This window comes from Mchenga conophoros, linkage group LG9, assembly GCF_057382185.1.
Source record: "Mchenga conophoros isolate Kocher_MC1m ecotype Shallow Benthic linkage group LG9, M_conophoros_male_GT1.1, whole genome shotgun sequence".
In the NCBI taxonomy this organism is placed as follows: Eukaryota; Metazoa; Chordata; class Actinopteri; order Cichliformes; family Cichlidae; genus Mchenga; species Mchenga conophoros.
The window spans coordinates 29,946,723-29,965,770 of record NC_140534.1 but is presented as its reverse complement, the minus strand read 5'-3'; the positions used below and the strand labels follow the sequence as shown (position 1 = coordinate 29,965,770).

General features: G+C 39.1%; 1 protein-coding gene across 3 annotated transcripts; it reads left to right on the top strand.

Moving 5' to 3' along the window:
• Window positions 1-250: 250 nt before the first annotated feature.
• Window positions 251-18,911, top strand: LOC146567523 (TLC domain-containing protein 4-B-like). Of its 3 annotated transcripts, none has more exons than XM_085287448.1 (7): window positions 251-407; window positions 6,220-6,389; window positions 7,192-7,281; window positions 8,379-8,437; window positions 8,659-8,753; window positions 14,016-14,089; window positions 15,376-18,911. In XM_085287448.1, exons 2-7 carry the CDS (start codon window positions 6,235-6,237, stop codon window positions 15,692-15,694), a joined length of 792 nt encoding a protein of 263 aa, XP_085143574.1. In that variant the 5' UTR covers window positions 251-407; window positions 6,220-6,234; the 3' UTR covers window positions 15,695-18,911. The 3 variants fall into 3 exon arrangements, with proteins under 3 accessions (XP_085143574.1, XP_085143573.1, XP_085143575.1); XM_085287447.1 differs by lacking the exon at window positions 251-407 and adding an exon at window positions 419-1,065; XM_085287449.1 differs by lacking the exon at window positions 251-407 and adding an exon at window positions 1,129-1,212.
• Window positions 18,912-19,048: the final 137 nt, after the last annotated feature.

The following is a 19,048-nucleotide window of genomic DNA, read 5'->3' as shown; positions in this document are numbered from 1 at the left end:
ATATAACAGTGACACCTTAGACCAGGGGTCTCCAACTCCAGTACTCGAGAGGAGAGCTACTGTCCTGCAGCTTTTAGATGCGTCCTTGTTTCGAAACACCTGAATCAAATGAATGGCGTGTAACCTGGCCTTTGCCAAACTTGATGGCACCCTGAAGAGATAATTCAACCACTTGATTCAGCTGTGTTGGACTGGGGATGCATCTAAAATCTGCAGGACAGTAGCTCTCGGGATCTCTGCCTTAGACCATTTGATCTGCAAATCAGCTCGCAGCGATCTAGATTCTAGGCTGCAGACAGCCAGACTTCCTCGTTCAGCTTACCCTTGCAATCACGGGCCATTTTAGCTGTCATCGGCCGCTCTGTTTATGGGCGTATAGCTGGCATCTGCAGGCACGAGTGACTTGAGTAAGATGGTGAATTGCAGTTGTGCATTATCTAATTATCTGCTGTGATTTTAATCTGCAGTAATTTGTGACAAATACTCCCATGGCACGCTCAGATTATTCGATACGGAAGCTCTGCAGCCAGTAAAGACCAGGAGGCCATGCCTGCAGTTTCGCTTTGCTGGTTAACTTGTCTGTATCAGTTCAACGAACCCGGGCTATAAATAGATCCAGTGAGTGTTTCTGGACAGACTACTGTGGTGGTTAGTGAGCATGTGTTTCTTTAAGAATTCAGCTGCAATTTGAGCCCTATAGGAACGAGGGAGAGATATAGAGAGAGACGGGGAGAGGGAGCTGGTTAGAGAAGTCGCTCACCAACACCGCCCCCTCCATCATTTCTGTAATCGAGCGTCGAGCTGCACGATCTGCACCTCTGCATTATGCGCGTTTGGTGTCGGTGGGAATTCTCGGTAAACACAGCACAGGCACAGAGCTCCAGCCCCTTCGCATCCCCCACAAATAGCTAGTGTGTGCGCGGAGCAGGAGGCGGTCTGTCCTGTTTATCAAGAAAATGATTCGACACGGCTGTGCCGTTTGCTCAGCGCTTATGGAGGCGAGTCCAGAAACCATAACGAGCTGAGAGAGGGGGAGACGCCAGATATCTTAATGAACGTCATAAGGTAGGTCCGTTTGGGATGATTTTGTCTGCTGTCAAATACGAGGCTACAATACGATGACACGGCTAGGCCACTGCCATTTCTTTTCCATACGCTACAGCAGCTGGCCAGGCAAGCAGGCATGCAGTCAGTGCGGCGTAAACTGGCCTTGTGAGTGGTGTTATTTATACCCGCGTCTTTGTTTGAAAGGAAATGAAGATCTGGTCAAAATCATCTTTGCTTCGGGCATTTGATCATGGACTGTATGTTTAGCAGACGATCCTGCGGCGATGCAGCACTACCCAGGTTATTTTCGTGGTGCCATTGGTTCGTCGCTTTCCTTTTTTTTTTTTTCCTCTTTTAAAAAAAAAAGAGGTTCAGCCGTGTTACGCAAGCGCATACGCCAGTCTTTATAGGAACGTATGGACTGTCATAGCTGTGTTCCAGGAAGAAACCTGCTCCGGTTTTGTGTCTTTCATTTCCCAGAAATTCTAGGCAAGACTCAGTTTGAAGGCGGGCCCCGATTTGGTGTTTTCTGTCCAAGCTGCTGACAGCACAGAACATTAAATAAGGAATAAATAGCCCTGGAGCTGCAGAAGGCTTAATTTGCTTAAGTGATTCAAGCCACATTTCCAGAGGTTCCCGTAGTGAAGCGAGATCAGTGGGTTATCGGGCTATGTCGAGCTTAAAGTCAGAGTTTTCTCTGTTACGAAAGTGGCTGTCATTTTACTTGGCTAAGTCACCATGGTAACTTATGATAACCACCATGGTAACTAATCTGTTTAAAATCCGCCGGGAGCGCCACGTTTTCACTGCTTCTTCTTTTTGAAGCGTATTATAGATTCTCTGCTGGAGGAATGCATTTTATATGTGTAACTAAAACCACCAATCCGTAAACATCCAGTGTTTTAATCTGGTGGTGCAGGAAGTGTATAGATGTCTATACTTGTTGCCAATTTGCTGCTGAGTCTCTTTCACACTTCTGGGATTGCAGCTACTAGAAAACAGAAAACATGCCAAGAATCTCACTGAGTAAAATCATTTTCACTTTTGATTTCCCAACAAACTAAAGCCATCTCCACGTCTCCTGTCAGGCTGTGGGACAGTAACACTTAATGTTTATATGTATCCAGTTTAAAGTTTCAGAGCTTTAATGTGTATCAGTCATGTTAGAAATACACAGCAGCATTGAGAGCGCACTCGGCATTAAAATAATGAACTCAAATTAAAATATTTATTTTACCGCCCTGTGGGTAAAGCACCAGATTAATGAATTTCTGCAGCACTAATCTCTCATCTTATTTTCAACAGTGTTGCATATCTGTTATATTTTCAACACTCGGTGTAGATCTTTTATCACCATTTTATCAACAGCGCATTAATGGCAGCATCGCCAGTTTCAGCTGGAGACACAGATCACCTTCCAGGTTCCTTCAGAAAGGGCAGCCGGCTTAAAAAAAGCCACCCCCTTTGTGACTCCTTGTGGCAAGGGAACAACCAAAAGTAGCTTTTCCATCATCATTATCAGCTGATACAATTTTTGATTGGCTAAACCCATAAGAATCAGTCAAATGAGGTGTGAAACTCATGAAGGCGCTTCTCTAAGTGTGCAGAGCCTGAAGCAGAAAACCTGGTTTAACAGAGAAAGTTGATAAGCGCTACTGTGATACCTGTTATCTCTGGGCTTTTGTCGGTTAAGCTAATGCAATAAAATGCTGGTTGTGATGAACATGAATATGCACCTCAAGTTGACATAATCTATACACCAGTGTTTCTGTTGTGCTGTAATTGCAAAGGAAACATTTGTTGCTTAAAAAATAGTAGCTTTATTCGTGCTTTGTGCGGTCCTTAATTTGCACAGCATTCTTTTTGCTTCACTCTCATTTATATGTGTAACCGTTTGCCTTGGCAGCAAGACCCTGTGTGACATGGGTAGGGCACAAACATGCATGTGTATACCAAAAACAATCCTCACTCCCTGTAGGAAGTAGAGGGATTAGCTTTACTTAAATATCTCTGGGGCCATCATCACTATGTTGGCTCTTCAAGCGTCCCTTTAGCAACAAAAGTCTTGCGACCTTCTACCTAAAGGAGAGAATTCTGGTTTTGGCCTTTAAGTTCCCTTGTGATTATTTTTTTCCACTTTTACTATCGTGCTTTAGTGAAGCACACCGTTTGCCCTCAAACATTTCTTTGACGTGACGCAGAAACAAATGCAGGTATGTAATCACCAAGGCCAGAGCTCCTGGGACTGAGATATGTGTTTTGCGTGCTTGTACTGGGAGATGCTCTGTTTTGTTGCTTGGGGGATGCAAATATGCCTTTCAAATGTAACTGACTTTGCTTCTTACCAACGACTGGCACTGGCCTTATGCAAATATCTTAAATCTAACATAAAGCAGTTCAGTGGTCTGGACTCGCTGACATTTATTTCATTTTTCTGTGAAGTTCTTGTTTTTGAATTCCCTGACCTCCTTTCCAAAATAAGGGAGTAAACTTCCCCTTTAAATAGTTGTAGGTGAGTTGTAATGTTTCATTGGCACTATGTGGGTCAAAGTAGCATTGATTCCAGGAAGCCCTTCTGATTGGCCCCATAAAGCAGGTTACATGATGTCAGAGGTTTTTGAAGAAAGCAGACATGTTGACGTGGGTTTCAGTTTTCATGGAGAAAGAGATGGCCAGAATACACAGAGCCTGTGTGGGGTTTGATAAGATCACAAGAGCATGCTGGTGGAGGGGCGTAAGAGTTGGCTGCTTGGGTAGTTACCTATGTGAGCTGAAGGGGCCTTGAAGCGTATGCTGAAGTGGGGAAGTAGCAGTTGGACTTGCAAAGTGGTAGGTTGCAGCATACTGATCCCGTGAGGAAAATTGCATCATATGCTGTAGAGCTGTGCCATGGTCAGTGTAGAATAAGTGAGCTGCTGAAACGAAGACTTATTGTCAAGTTTGGCCTTGCTTTAAGTCTGATTTGAAATGTCTTGGAACCAAATATAGTATTTTAATGCTTTCTTGTGTTTTATCTGTGTGTTTAAAAAGAACAGAGGGTATTTTAAACATTGATATATATGGGTGTCATAGGATTTAATTAGAGTGTGACCCTTCATTTTTCTTTCTTTACAGTTTTCTTCTGCACAGCGCAGGGAAATTATATTGATGTGAAGCGCTGGTGATATAATTGTCTGACAACTATAGAATCACTTGCATCATGTGTTGTCACTCTTGCTCGAACAGTTCATGGATACATTTTATTGGTCATTCTTTGAATTTCCCTTTGGTCCTACAAGCAGGTCAAAGTTTGCACGTATCCAGTGGCGTGACACACAATCTGCCCAATACACTGACCTTTGTGAGCTGCTAGGCTTTACATTGCTAAGAAATATTTCATCGACAGTGTCCCCTTGTGGATGAATTGTGAGCATGCTGATAATCTCTTTTATAATTTCAAAAAATATTATCAATCAGTATCCTAGTTTTCTGGCTACATAAGTATATGGTGCAACATTTCATTGCTTGTTGAAACACTTCCATAGAGCTGTAACGTTTAAGCCACGTACTGTTATTGCTGGAGAATGAATATGCTGTATTTGAAAGTGCTTCTGAGACCTACATCCCACACAAAGCACTTGCCTCTGGACATGTCCCGCTTCCTCCCTGTGTAGAGGTGATTATTTATAATGTGAGTGTGAGTGATTCAGTGACATTCACAGATTCATCTCCCAGAGAATGAGGCCAGCTTTAGGGAAAGAATATTCAGCAGCAACTATATCTATCAGAGCGTTTTGAATACTTGATTTCAAGCTTGTCATTTATTCGCCGATCTGTGAATAAACAACGGGCTGTGTCTGTTTTTCGTCAGTGCACACAGTCCTTTCCCTTTCACATCAGGCCATCTGTAGTCACTGTTATACTTTTGTTGCAGCCATTACCACGTTCTATTATGAAATCCTTAATGGGTTCATAGATCCAGTTGCAGAAATTGTGCTACTGTTGTTGATGCTGGTGGAGAGACATTTGTCAAGGCTGGGGGGTTAAATTAAAATACAAAAAACATCCAAGGATAATTTTCAATCCAACCTACAGAGTTCAAACTGGACAAACAGGTCCAGAAAAGGAAGTTCTAGATACTCATCATAAACGTCTTAGCTAGAAACGACTACTGATAGGATTTTAATTCAAACAGCGTTGTTGATTCTGCAAATATATCAGGTACTTGATTGATCCGTTGTAATGTGAAAAATGAAAGCAAATCCAGGTAGTGTAGATGAAAATGCATGCATGTCATGCAATTGTGCAAATGCTTCAGTGTAACTGCTTTGCAATGTGCAGCTCGCGGAAAAAGATGCTAGAAATAATGAGGGGAATTTTGATGGAATGGATTGTCGGGTATGGCACTTTGCATGTCATCTATATTGCAGCATAAAGTTGGATAGTATGTAAATGGCTTTTATGACTCCTTATCCCTGCCCTCCAAATAGGGGCGATTTAAGTCAGGGGTCGGTTAAAAGCCAATTAAATTGTGTATTTCCAATTCTCTGTCACTGCTTATTTTAAAAGCCTTACAATAGATACACATCTGTAATGTAGAACTTGAGGGAAAAGAAAGTGTGTTGGGCTTTATACGGATGTGCTGAAACCACAAAGTCTGATGTCAGCGCGCACACAGGAAGTCTTTATATTTTTGCCTTCTACCCAAAGTTTCTGCTTCTGCCTGAAGCGGTTCCTGTGTCGTTACACATTGGGCTGCCATTCAGAAATTCACATTAATCATTCAGATTTCAGTGCAAGCTCTGAAGATTTGAAAAGGTAGATGAAACGGATTTGATGACTACTTATACTTAAGAGGTTTGCAGTTGAGAATTAGTAAGTAGATGGAGTCAAAAACGTGGCTACATGGTCATTTCTCTCTTGTTCCTCAAGGTTTATGACACCTTTTCTGTTTAAGACCTGTGAGCCTTACTGACAGGTTTGATTTGATGTATTTAGTTGTGGATTTTCAGGTAGGCATGTTTTCGGTGCTTCAAGTGATGGTGTATTTACATGGTCAATACTGGTGCAACATTTCATTGCATACTCTCTCTCCTTTTTTTTTTTTTTTTTTCCTCAGGTTAATGTTGTTTAAAAAATAACTTTGCTAACTGTTCATATTGTCTAACCATTACCCTTCACTCTCTCTTGCAGTAAGGTTGGGTGGCCATGGACCCTTTCAACCAGCTTATTCTCGTCATCTCGGTGACCAGCTTCTTCACCTTCCAGTGGCTCTTCCACAGAGTCAGCCCCTGGTTGTCTGTACGCATCAGTCCTGGCTTCCTTGGCCTCAGCGACAAGCAGAAGGTGGAATGGAACTCGAGGTGACCGAAGTCTTACTCTCACTTGGTCATGAGTATTTACTTCCACTGGGCTGCATGGAGTGTGACACTGTTCTATGTTTAACAGAGGATGATTTGTTTTAGCTCTGTCCAAACATGTCTACTAACATTAAACCCACATATTTACAGTGGCACTCAGAGAAGACTCACATGTAGGATTCATTGCGGTATTTTCTCTACAGCTATTGTGTAAGGTTCCAGCAACATGGGGGAGATTAACTAGATTGGTATTCCGAATGATCAGACTAAACTAGCCTGGTACAGCTTCCATGAATCTTGCTCTTACATGTCCTGTTTTTGCTGAGTTCATTATCCGTGAGAGCACTTGTGAAAGCAGAATGGCTACGTGATTTTAAAGTGGAAATCAAAATGAATTATTACTGGAAAGGGATACAAGCTGGGAATTCAGGGATCCCTCTTAAATTCCATGACTTCACAGTATTGTATTTATACAGTGGGGCTGTCAGGGTCTATCTGACTGCTGAGGGCTGTGGACTGTCTCACTGTTTGAGTGATTGAATGGGACTGTGCGCCGCTCTGTCTGACCCTTCAGCAGTGTTTAATCTCTTAGTTTAATTGGTCTGAATCTGTGTGCAGTCGTGACAGGCAATCAGTTGATCCACGGTGAGTACTAAAAATTCCTCTGTCTGAAGTACAGACCAGCTTCATGGGACTTTTAATGAATAGAAAGTATATTATCCATTACTGTGTCATCATCTGCCCTTTTCAGGGATGAGCAGATAATCAAGGCTGTATGTTTTTTTTTTCTCTCTTTTTATTTCAGGACAGTATCAACGTTTCACGCCTTGTTGGTGGGAATATTCTGTCTTTACATTCTGTTTTTTGATGATGGTGTCAATGAAGATCCAGTTTGGTAAGAGTTTTGGCTTGGAAGTTAATTTATTTTTTTTTCTCAAAAGTTTTGGTTTATTTCATAATGAAGGTTATGTTTTTCTGCATTAATGTCCCCTTTGCATAGTTAAAGATGCCTAATACTGAAGAGGTGTGCAAGGGAGACAGCTTCTGGTTTGTGTCAATATCAAATAGTGAGCATAATTGTTTTAAGTTATAATGGTTACAATATTTGGCTAATCAGGCGATTACCTACCTACTACAGTCTTTGTGCTAAATGTGTAAAACTTATTTATCTGAGTTTTTATCTGTATCAGTTATACTATTAGTAACCCTGCCCTGCTCTTTATTGGACTGGAATTACTCTTTAGTGTTGGAAGCCAAGTCTGTGTATAGCTTAAGCTAGTGTTAGGTTTGTAAAAGGACAGTCTTCTTTTCCTTTGTAAAAGTGAAACATTGGTAGCTGTAGTATATTGAGATAACTTGTAACTATAACTGTACATTCACCTGGAACTCTTAAATTTCTTGCAGTTTTTGTTTTTATAGAAGTTACTGGTAGCATTAACTTGCTAGCTAGCTTGAGTTGCTAACATCTGCTTGTTCTTTTTTGTTCTCTTTTTTTAATACCATAAATTAGTTAGAAATTCTGAATCTCCATGTGTTTGTAAAGTCAATTATACCATTTAAAAAATTACAAAGAATTATTAGCGTTATGTATTACAATGTACTATGCTAAAATCAACAGCTAGACAAGTAGCCTAAACCAGAGCTAACCTCAGTCCAAATTTGGAGACAGGTTGCTATCATGCAACCTGTGCAGTTGCCTTGCAATCACATGTTGTTGCTCAGTGGTTTCGAAGGTATTGTACATTTAACCTCTGGACATGTTGGGGTTTTTTTGTTTGTTTGTTTGTTTGGTTTTTTTCCCCCTCTCTCCTTTTTTTCAATGTGACTGAGGCTAAAGTGTGAATTCTGCCTCACAATACTGCACCCAACATGTGTACACACACACACACACACTTTAATGTAGACTCATTCTTTTGCGCATCTTGTGTCAGAATCTATTTTATCAAGCGTAAGTCACACACAGTACAAATTAATTTCTTATTTTTTCAATAGGGGAGATCCTACACTGGTCAAGACAAACGTCGCAATTACAACAGGCTACCTCATATCGGGTAAGAGAAAGCTTTCAGTTTGTCAGCATAATTTTGTTAAAGTGAGTGAAAAAGAACATGCACATAATAAATTTGCGATAAACTTTGATGCTTGATGACACATTTGTGGTTCAGCCGTACTGTGCCAGCTGCTGTTTCCAAATAGTTCTGTATGCACTTAGATTGCCTTGATTACACCAATGACATGCTGTCCCTCTTTGCCCTCTTCTTCTGTTTTCCAGATTTGCTGCTGATATTTTATTATTGGAAGGCAATAGGCGACAAGTTTTTTGTAGTTCATCATCTGGCAGCGTTGTATGCTTACTACTATGTACTGGTGAGTGCCCTATTGCCCAATAGCAGAACGTGCAGGCAAGATGGGAAAGAGACAACCAAGGGTGAACAGCTATGTCCTTTTTCAGCTGGGTGTGATACATAGCCATGTATAGTCATAGGTGAGCTTAATATTTACGAGGGAGAGCCAGTTTGGTCTGTGTAAGAGATACATCAATCCCATGCAAACACATCAGATAAGTTCTCAGATAGTTAAAGCTTCAGCTCTGTCTTTATTTATTTTATTGCAAGGGGAAAGGTGCTAGAGAAAGTAAAGCATTCTTATCAGTTAGTAAGTAGCAGTATTAGTTTCTTTATTTTTCCATAGCAGAACATTCAGTTTTGGCATTATTCAAGTGTGCGAGCAATAAGATAACTGTTCTTTGGTGGTTGATGCCTTTCCTGAAAATGGCTGATTGGCACATTAACACCTTGAATAGTGTTGTGAAAATTGTAGGAAAAACAGTAATAGTCTTGATGGGATTTAGTTCAGTTTGACGTTTCCGTTTGGCCATGATGTACCTTATAAAACAATAAATCAGCTGTTTGTTGTGCAAGCTGGATCTTGTATCAGTGGTGCTCATTGTATTTAAAAAAAAAAATTCAATTAAAGATAAAAACTTGTGTATGCTGCATTGCTGCCATACACTTTGGTGTGCCAATGGCGACTCTATCCAGCATTTGTAGGTGGCACTGTTCACTCTTGGTTCAATCTGAAACCCTCTAGGTTGCCAGGATCTGTCGCATAATTACGGGAAATGAATGACTATGGTATTTTTTGCATGGAATGCTCAGTGACAGTACTGGCTGATGACCCTCTCCCTGCCCCCCTCCCCCCTCACCTTGCCCTTACAGTTTCTGTGCTTTTTGTTTTACTGACCCCCCCTTTAAATGTTGTGTGACTCTGGTGTAAGCTAAACTTTTCTGAGCTTAGCACAACTGAATGCTCAACTGTAACCACTGTGTGCATGCTCATAGCTTTGACGCGCTCTACACAGGCAGAGATTTCTGTCCTGTTACTGTGCATGAAAACAAAAAGTATTTACCATTCTTAATTACTTACCTGCCTATCTACAGTACCTTGGCTTCTGCTTGTCTGTCTTTTGTGCCAGAGCCTAGTCCTGGCTCCTCTCTTACACTCCATGCCAAGATGATAAAGTCCATTGCATAATATATAGGCCCGTTTTTCAAATACCATGCTGAATGTATTCTCAAGGGTCTACTCTAGGAGTCTGGGGGATAAAAATGAACTAGTGCTCCAAAAAGTCTTACATGAACTTTATTTTACAGTTACAGTAAATAAATGCTCTCAGTTCTCTATATTGAGCAAAAACGCAGAAAGGCATGGAATTTGCATCACTCTGATAGTAGCCCCCAATTAATCAAGCTGCTTTTTTTTTTTTTTTTTTAAATCTAAAAAGATGTTTTTAATTACTTGGCACTAATAGATGTAGTGTAAAGCTTACACTCTACATATTTACGTCTCACTCCCTGCTCTTGTCTATTTTAGTCGCGGCTGGATTTACGGATTATGTTTTCTCTTTTTAATCTGACAGACATTTTATTTACTTTTTCCATCTTTTAGCATTGCTAATGAGAAATATTACCTTTCCGTGTTTCTGTATCTGAACAATAATTGTGTTAGTAATGGCAGTAAAATGGTGTCATATGGTTGGTTTAAGATTCTGACTTAACACTGACTGTAAATCTAGTCGTATCTGTAGAAACGGAACGACTGTATCTAAAACAGTTCGGTAAATGAGATGAAGTAGGCCATACTGTTACTGGACACTCATGACTTTGTTTCTCAGACTAGATCTGAAATGCACATGGAACAGCAGCATGAATGTAGCCGTAATAAATTAGTTGTAATCACCCCCAAAAAGTTGGCTAACCTTTGATGTCATTTTCATTTTATTTAGTTTTGTTCCCACCCAGATTTGTCATATGTTGTCAAAGTCTTATTAGTTAAATGTGTTGAATGTGTTTATGTGGAACTGTTTATGTCAAAACTCTAAATCCACTGTTCCACAGTTCATACTTTGTAGGATGACTGAGAGATAACTGCTGCACATGCTAACTAGCTTATGCAACATGAGCACATGGCTAATTAGCATATCATTGCACATACACATTACCGAAACACATGCATTTTACACTAAATAAGCACTCTAAAAATGCTTTTACAGTTGAGCTATTTCACCACAAAGCTTTGCTAACACACCCGAAATGTCCCCAAAGTTAGATGAAGCTAGTATAGCAATGCCTTCAGATCTGCCATGGCTGTCACGTAATCTTAATAATATCATTGCATTAACTTTCTCTGTTGCTACTTGAACCTTACCTTTATTAAAATATCCTATCACTGTCTCCATTTGTAACATAATGAAGTTCAACAGTGGGGGCAATGGATAGGGCATCATGGGCCAACAAGGTTGTGGATTGTTTTCAGAACCATTGCACTCCAATGAAACAAAAACATTACACAAGGCACATAGCTCTAGCTAAACTGACTCCTATTGAGAAATATTAGTAAAAAAAATGCAAAATGTAATTTTTTTTTTGTTATGCTTTTCTATTAAGTAGCCAATCACAAATATTGCTCAAGTAATTTAATTATTTTGTGTGGCAGCCTTTTGTGCTTATTTAAAAGTTAAGCGTAGCTTCTCAAAAAATATTGGATGCATGCTTTCATTTTTCTCAGTGTTGTAAGTGTTGCTTCTTCTTTGCTTTGTGTTGTGGCATTGTATTTTTTTGTTTCCTTCTAATATATCTGTCTGTCTGTCCTTTGCTGACTTTAACATAAATGGCCCCTCTTCAAACCTTACATGCAAAAACTACCAAGGTGAAGTTGGGTTGTGTCATCTCCGTTCATGCAAAAACTACCAAAAAGTTGTCATTTAGAAACCCAGAGCAGGTCTTGATCTAGATGGGGACTTTTTTTTTTATTCCTGTCTTGTCTGCTGTTATTGCTCTTGTGTTGTACTGAGCAGCTATGATGCCCAGTCACAGTATGGACTTACCAGTTCCTAGAGGTACTAGCATGCTAATGCTAGATGGGAATATACAGTTACAAGAAAAGGTTTATGAATCTGTGAAGGATTTCTAGGAATTTTACATTGATTTCTCATAAATGTGGTGTGATATTCATCCAAGTCACAATTGCAGGCAAACACAATATGACTAAACTAATAAAGAAACAGCTATGCTTTTCACAGCTTTATTGAACATTTGGATATGGTGATAAAAGTGCTTATCCGAAAGCTCTAGTTTTGAGTTGTGGCTTCTTTACCATGTGACTGGACATTGCAGTCATTGTTCATTATGTTCAAGCTTTGGAATGACCAAGTCAGACAGACTTTTAACAGGAAGGCGGCGCTGGGTTCATAACCACTGTACTGCAGAGACCTTTCGGTTTGGAGTTTGCATGTTCTCCCTGTGCCTTCCTGAGTTCTCTCTGGGTATTCCGACCTCTCCCCAGGCCTAAGACATGCTTGTTAGGTTAATTGGCAACTGGTCATTGATGTGAATGGTTGCCTCTCTCTGTTTATTCTTGTGGTAGACTGGCAACCTGTACAGGTTGTACTCCACCTCTCACCTTTTGACACCAGGAATAGGCTCCAGGCCCCATGACCCTAAATTGGATAAATGGAAGAAAATTGGTAATCGATTAGAAAGCTTCATTATCATGCTACAGGAAACATTTGATAAAGATGGCTGCTGCCAACGGAGGTTCTAGGAGACACTAAATTTAGTTACTTTTGGACTGGACTTGAGTTATTATTCAGAATCAGTTTATAGTTTGTGTTATTAGTTTAGTCAAACTGTTTTTGTTAAGTGTGACTTGGATTAAGATCAAACCACATTTTTATGAGTAATTATTGTTGAATTCCTAAGGGTTTACAAACCTTTTCTTGTAATTGTAAACTGTTTGTATCACACAGTAAGTATGTTTCTTTGACCAACTTTTGTTACAGCCCTGACGGTAAGTCTTTTCTGTAAAAGTTAGGCTGCTGGCCAAATAACTTTGAATTCTGCATCCTTAATTTGAGCTGTGTTCTGTGCTGAGTTTGTAGCCAGCAGTCGGGAACAAAAAAAAATAGTTTTCAAACTGCTGAGTCAAACAGTCTTATTGCAGCAGAAATCGAGATTGAGATCATTACACTTCATTCTAATTAATGCACTTTCTCAATCATGAATCACATTTATTTGAATATTTCCCTTATTATTGCCTCTAACTTTCCCAATGATTATATTGATGCAGCAGGTTTCAACTACTGTAGCAGTTGAAACCTGCTGCAGATCATCCGTTTCACAAAATAGTAGAATTCAGCACCTAATCCTGTAATGACATGTTTGGCAGTCAAATGTATTGCTTTATACTCTGCATGGCTTCTGATTGCTCCTTGAAATAGTGGCTGGCTGAATGTTTTTATAGTTGTACAGTGTATATATATCAAGTCCTGTTTCTGATATGTGCTCTTTTTAATTGTTGTTGTTGTTATTTAGATGAACGGCCTTTTATGCTACAATGCTTTTTTGTTTTGTTTTTTTTAATGATTGTTGTGTTGGTGACTCAGATAATGCAAAAATGCTACATTTTGTGTGGGCATTTCTATATATCGCCTATTATTTTGGGTTTTAAGGATTACCTGATAATAAAGATATTGTTGCAAATTAAAATATTTTTGTCTTAACAGAAACTAAACTAATTTTTTGTGGATGATCTATATAATCTGATTTTGCTCAGAGTAACTGCCCAGATTGAGGGAGTCTTCTCCTTTTTTTTTTTTTCTTCTCAGTTTTAATTCCAAAGAAATAATTGACCACTGTAACTTTAATCCATTTGCACTGCAAAATAACAGAAGATTGTTATTTTGTATAATCATTCTTTATTATCTCTTTATGATGAGTTTCTTTTTACAATAAGGAAGGACTCCTCTGTGAAATAGACTCAGGTGACAGTGTAATTTTTGGACTGCAAAAATAAAGGAATACCCTTCTGCTCTGAAGGAGACGACTGTCTTTTTGGGACAACACCTTGAACTACTTAGGACAATATTAAACATAGTTGCACATGGTTAAGGCTGTGGTTTCTTTAAATCTTTGTTTTAATACATATAACTGCTGATGTCTCAGTCTTGGTAAGAAATGGTGTTTGTGTTGACCCGGTGGTGCACCAGCATCATGCCCATCATTCTTCAGTGGAATTGTTGTTGTTCCTCTCATGTCTTGTTGTCTTCCTGTCCTCATTTTGTTTTTCCAGGGCCAAGGAATGTTGCCTTATTTTGCTAACTTCCGCCTGCTAGCTGAGTTTTCTACACCGTGTGTAAACCAGCGGTATGTACTAGCTTGCTTATGACCTGTTTTTCAGGTATCTTTAGGTCTTTTTTTTTTTTTTTATATATATTTACCTTGGTCATTAGCAAGTGGAATGCATCTCAGGTGACAGCCACAGTTAAGAATATCCTATAGGATATTCTTAACTGTGGCTACGCAAAAGTAGAAAAGGTATACCTTTTCTACTTTTGCGTCTTCCTTCAGCCTATATTTAGGATTATCATATGGATGACTGTGTGTGTTTAGGCGCTCAAATCTCCACCTGTTGACAGAAAACTCAGTTTAAGGCCCCAGTCATGCAAGTCAACCACCAGTTGTCAAATAAAAATGCAGATTCCTCAAGTGGTTTCTGGAGGTTTCTAGCAGTCGCTAAAGTGTTATTGGTCACCAAGAGATGTGTGACGCTGCACTGAAAACCACCTTTCAATTGCTTTAGTTGCTAGAAGGTTGTCGTGGCTGCCAGTAGTTTGGATGGTAGATACCTACTTGTCTGCAAACACTTGGAAACTACTTGCTAAGCTGTAGTGAGAACTGAAAAAGAGCAACATAAGCTGTTGTGCTTTACCCCTGTAACTGGCACATTTGAAAGTTTTACCCTGAAGGTGAATGAGCTCCAGTTTGTGTTGCAGGTTTCACAGCTACACTACAGCTTGGAGAATAAATGGTGAGTGTTCACAGATGCGCTGGTGTCTTTTAGACAAATCACTGGCCCCCACAACAATCAACAAGGTTTTTCCCCAGTGACTGGAGATTCTGAGGGGAGTCTGTAGGCCATTCTGTAGGCCTGTGTAACTGAGGCCCTTTTAACCTGAGTTCTGGCACAAAGAAGATCACATATGGCTTAGACTTGACTAATATTGAAATTATACCCTGCTGGCCAAGGTATAGTTACCACGCACACACTTACTGATTGCTAAATATTTCCAAAAAGTTACTTAAGACGAGTTCTTTAAAGTCAGATATTTATCGTGCTAGAGCACAGGATAAAACATCTCTGGGTTTACCTAAGATCTTTGGTAAACCAAATGATTATTACTGGTTCTTAAACTTAATGGATTAGTTAATTTATTTTAAAAAAATTAAGTCTGGATTGCCTATCGTAAGGTCTTCTACTAGAAAGTTTAATGAACTCATGGTAATTTCCTGTCTACGTGTTTTGTGTTCAGATGGTTCTTTGAGATTGAGGTTTTTTTTGTTTTTAACTTTAATGTGGCAAGGTACTTACTGTCTTTTAAAATTGAATTGAATACTGTTATTGTTTTCTGAAAAAATGTGCTTTGTTTCAGCTGGTTCTTTGAGGTGTTGGGTTATCCCAAGTCCTCCCGGCCCAACATGGCAAATGGCGTTGCCATGGCAGTGGTGTTTTTCCTCGTCCGCATCGGTGTCATGCCAGTCTACTACAGTCGCATGTATGCGGTCTATGGCACTGAGGCCTTCTACCTGGTGCCATGGGGTGGTCGTGTAGCCTGGATCTGCTCCAGCATCTGCTTGGACATTATGAACATAATGTGGATGCATAAGATCGCCCGTGGATGTTACAAGGTCCTACGATCAGCACACCGGAGCAAAGCTGGCACACCTCAGGAAAACGGCAAGACGGATTAAGAGAACCAGGTGTCACTGGTGAGAACATGCCACAGCAGAAACACTGACAACACTATGTGCAGTGGCTCGTAGCAAGTTGGACCCTGGCATGCAAGGCTGCTTCATTAGCAGCCTACCTGGGACTTGAGATTACAAGACCACATGCAGTGAGGGAACTTGAAAGCAGGCACAGTGACCGAGATGTACCAATGGACCATTTAAACTGGCCATCCCAAAGCCATGAAATGACCTCTTAGCAATACTGTGTGCATGGCCAATTATTTTTCTTGTGAAGGATTTACCAGAAGAGGTCATCCCGGGACAAAGCGGCTGTTAGCCCAACGACAAATTGTCAAAAAGTTTACCATTCTTTACGAACTTCGTGATCAACAAAAGACTTTTGTATTAATGCTGCTGTCTGAGTCGCAGAATGAAAACGATGAAATAGATGGTGTTGGTGAGGTAAATATGTGAGGAAACCTCCAAAGCATTTTGTGAATCCACATTGATGGTCAGTGTCATAAAATCCTTGTTAGATGCCATTTGAGGGATATGTGATTAAGAAATAATCAAATTCCATCAAGTGCAGTCTCAGAAGAATTTGTGATTTTATTTTTTTTAATTAAATTAAAAAAAATTTTTTTTAAATCACTCAACCCCTTGTAATTTAATTTTTTTAACCTTTATTTAACCAGGAAGTGAAATTCCAGAGAGTGAGATGTTCTTTTGTGAGTGCCAAAATGCGCAGATACAAACCAGCATTTAAAGTCTATCAGAATAACAGAAGTCATATATGTTCATTTTAAATGTAGGGTTGAAGACGAATCGGTACATATATGCATTTTCTTACTTTTGTCTTGCTGGAGTCAAAGTACATAGGGTTTTAAAGATACATAGGATATTAATTAACTGGTATTATTTAAAAGGAGATGTGCAGAGTACCTTAGAAATACTAAAAGGGAAAGTGAATGTTACTGGTGGTGTCTGTACAATAAGAAATTCAAGCGCATCATCAGATGTTAATCCAGCCAAGTTATGTATACAAACTGATCACTTTGCTTTTAAAAAGTGTGTTGCTGAAGTGTTTTATTCCACATTTTCTTAGTTTTGCATTATGAAATGAATGTAGAGAGGTGAAACTCAACTGAGTCAGGGCCAAGGACAAATATGACAAATTCAACAAAACCCAGATTTTCACAGAAAATGTTTTAACGCTTTAGTTGACCTGACATTTAATGTTTGTTTGCCCTTCCGAGTGTTACTTGTTGGCTTTTTTTTTTTTTTTGCCGCAAACTTAATTCTATACTTTTCTAGCTGTTGCCAATCCTGCAGTGTACATTTTTAGCTGGCACATTGAAACAAAACATCAAAAGTAGACACTGAATAATCTTGAATCGATGGCAGCGAAATACTTCAAAAGTTGAGACGTGAAGAGCAAAAGTCTTGTAACAGCATAACACAATAATTTTCAGTTTCGGCATTTTTGTTTAGATTTTATTCACCCAGGAAGATACAAATCCTTTACATATAGGAGACGTTTAAGATCTTTTTTTTTTTTTTTTTTTTTTAAACTTTTCTTTTTTAAACAGAGCCATAGTTTAACGTAAAGTCAACGACAATCAGTATTTCAGGTGGCAAAATTTTTGTGTTAATGGTAATAGCTTTTGTGTCATGTATGACTTTCAATTCACTCCTAAGGGTCCCATACATGGTGTTGTGGGTCCTGTTTATTGGATCGCTACAAGGATTTTTCACTCAAGTGGACATACATGGAAAGATTTGAACAATGTGTTTTGTTTGTTTTTAACATAATTCTACTTAAACTCGTTTATGTTAATCATACAATACAGAACTTGGGAATCTTTCGGTAAATTGGCAAAGGTCAACTGCTCAGTTTAAGTCATAGCAGTTCACTGAAGATTTGTGGTATCTACTTGAATATTTGTTGCACCTTTTACATGAGCTATACATCAAACACTTCTGTCATGTTTTATGTCACAGAAACAGGGAATGTTAGTTTTAAAGTCTGCCTTTTTATGCTCGGCATTTGATTTTGTTGCCTTTTTAAAATAACATGATTGCACAGTGAAGACTTTGTTACACCCAGCTGACACCACTGGAAAAAAATGTTGCTTTTCAGTGATTTTTACTTGTTTTCCTTTACCAACGCCTGTCTAATGTGATTGTTTTTTGGCATTTGTTATATAGTGTCAAATGACAGATTAAGAGGTTTGTTAAGGCTGGTTGTTTGTGTGCTTTTTGTTGTTGTTGTTGTTGTTGTTTTTGTTGATCTATTTGTGCCAGTGCTTAAACCATTGCTACTCCATGGTAAATGCAGATGTTCACCATGAGGTTACAATATTTATTTGTCCATTTTCCCTCAAAATGTTTTGTATACAGTTGTGCCAATTTGCAACCATGTTTCTGATTGATTCTATTTACATTACCATGTCTGCATGCTGTGGCTGGTTGCAGAGTGGCAAGGCCCGGTTTGGTTTGTCCTGTTGTGATGGAATGAGATTCTTTTAATGTGCTAATATTTTTTTTTTTTTTTATTTTGGCAAACTATTGTCGGACGTCATCTTCTCTGCAGGTGAATATCACTACCATAAAATGAGGAGGGGTTGTCATTTGATATTTCGCTGAAATTGGATGGAAATAATACATTATTATTTGGATGGCAGGCCACAAGCTCATGCATGATCAATAAGGTCTTCTTCAGGCATCTTCTATAACTGCATGTGGAATTGCATGGGGATTGCACTGTAAGCAAATATACATTTGCAAGTTTTTGTTTTTTATTTCTTTTTTGTTAGTACATGTACATAATGTTTACTTAAATGTTATTCTTGTACTGTGCCACATTAGGTAACTCACAGAACCAGATATTTAGGATAATATCCAGCACAGAAATAAACGGAAAGGGAATACTTGAATACTAATCCTCACAGTTTATAACAGTTTGGGCAGTGCAAATAAACATTAATCTTATGAGCATCATGAATTGTATGTGGACAGTTGTCTTTAATTTATTAATATGAACGAAGGAGACGTTTCAGTGACCGAGAGAGCCTGGTGCTGCTGCGAGTTATTTTAAAATGTGTTGACGTTTCTTTTCAATGTTTGGAGGAGATGTGAGTAGATGGAGTGTGTGGTGACATTCTGTGGATGTGCTGGAGATTAGAAATATTTGTCATTTACATTATTTTTTCTCAACAATAAATGCCAAATTAACTCATTTTAAGTGTCTGATGGAGACTTAGCATATTCAGTGACATAGTTTTTCATGATTTTTGCAAGCATGCCTTGCACACTAAGTGGCCATTTCAAGTGAAAACTATTTTGGATACAATAGAAATGCCTGTTAGGCTCCAA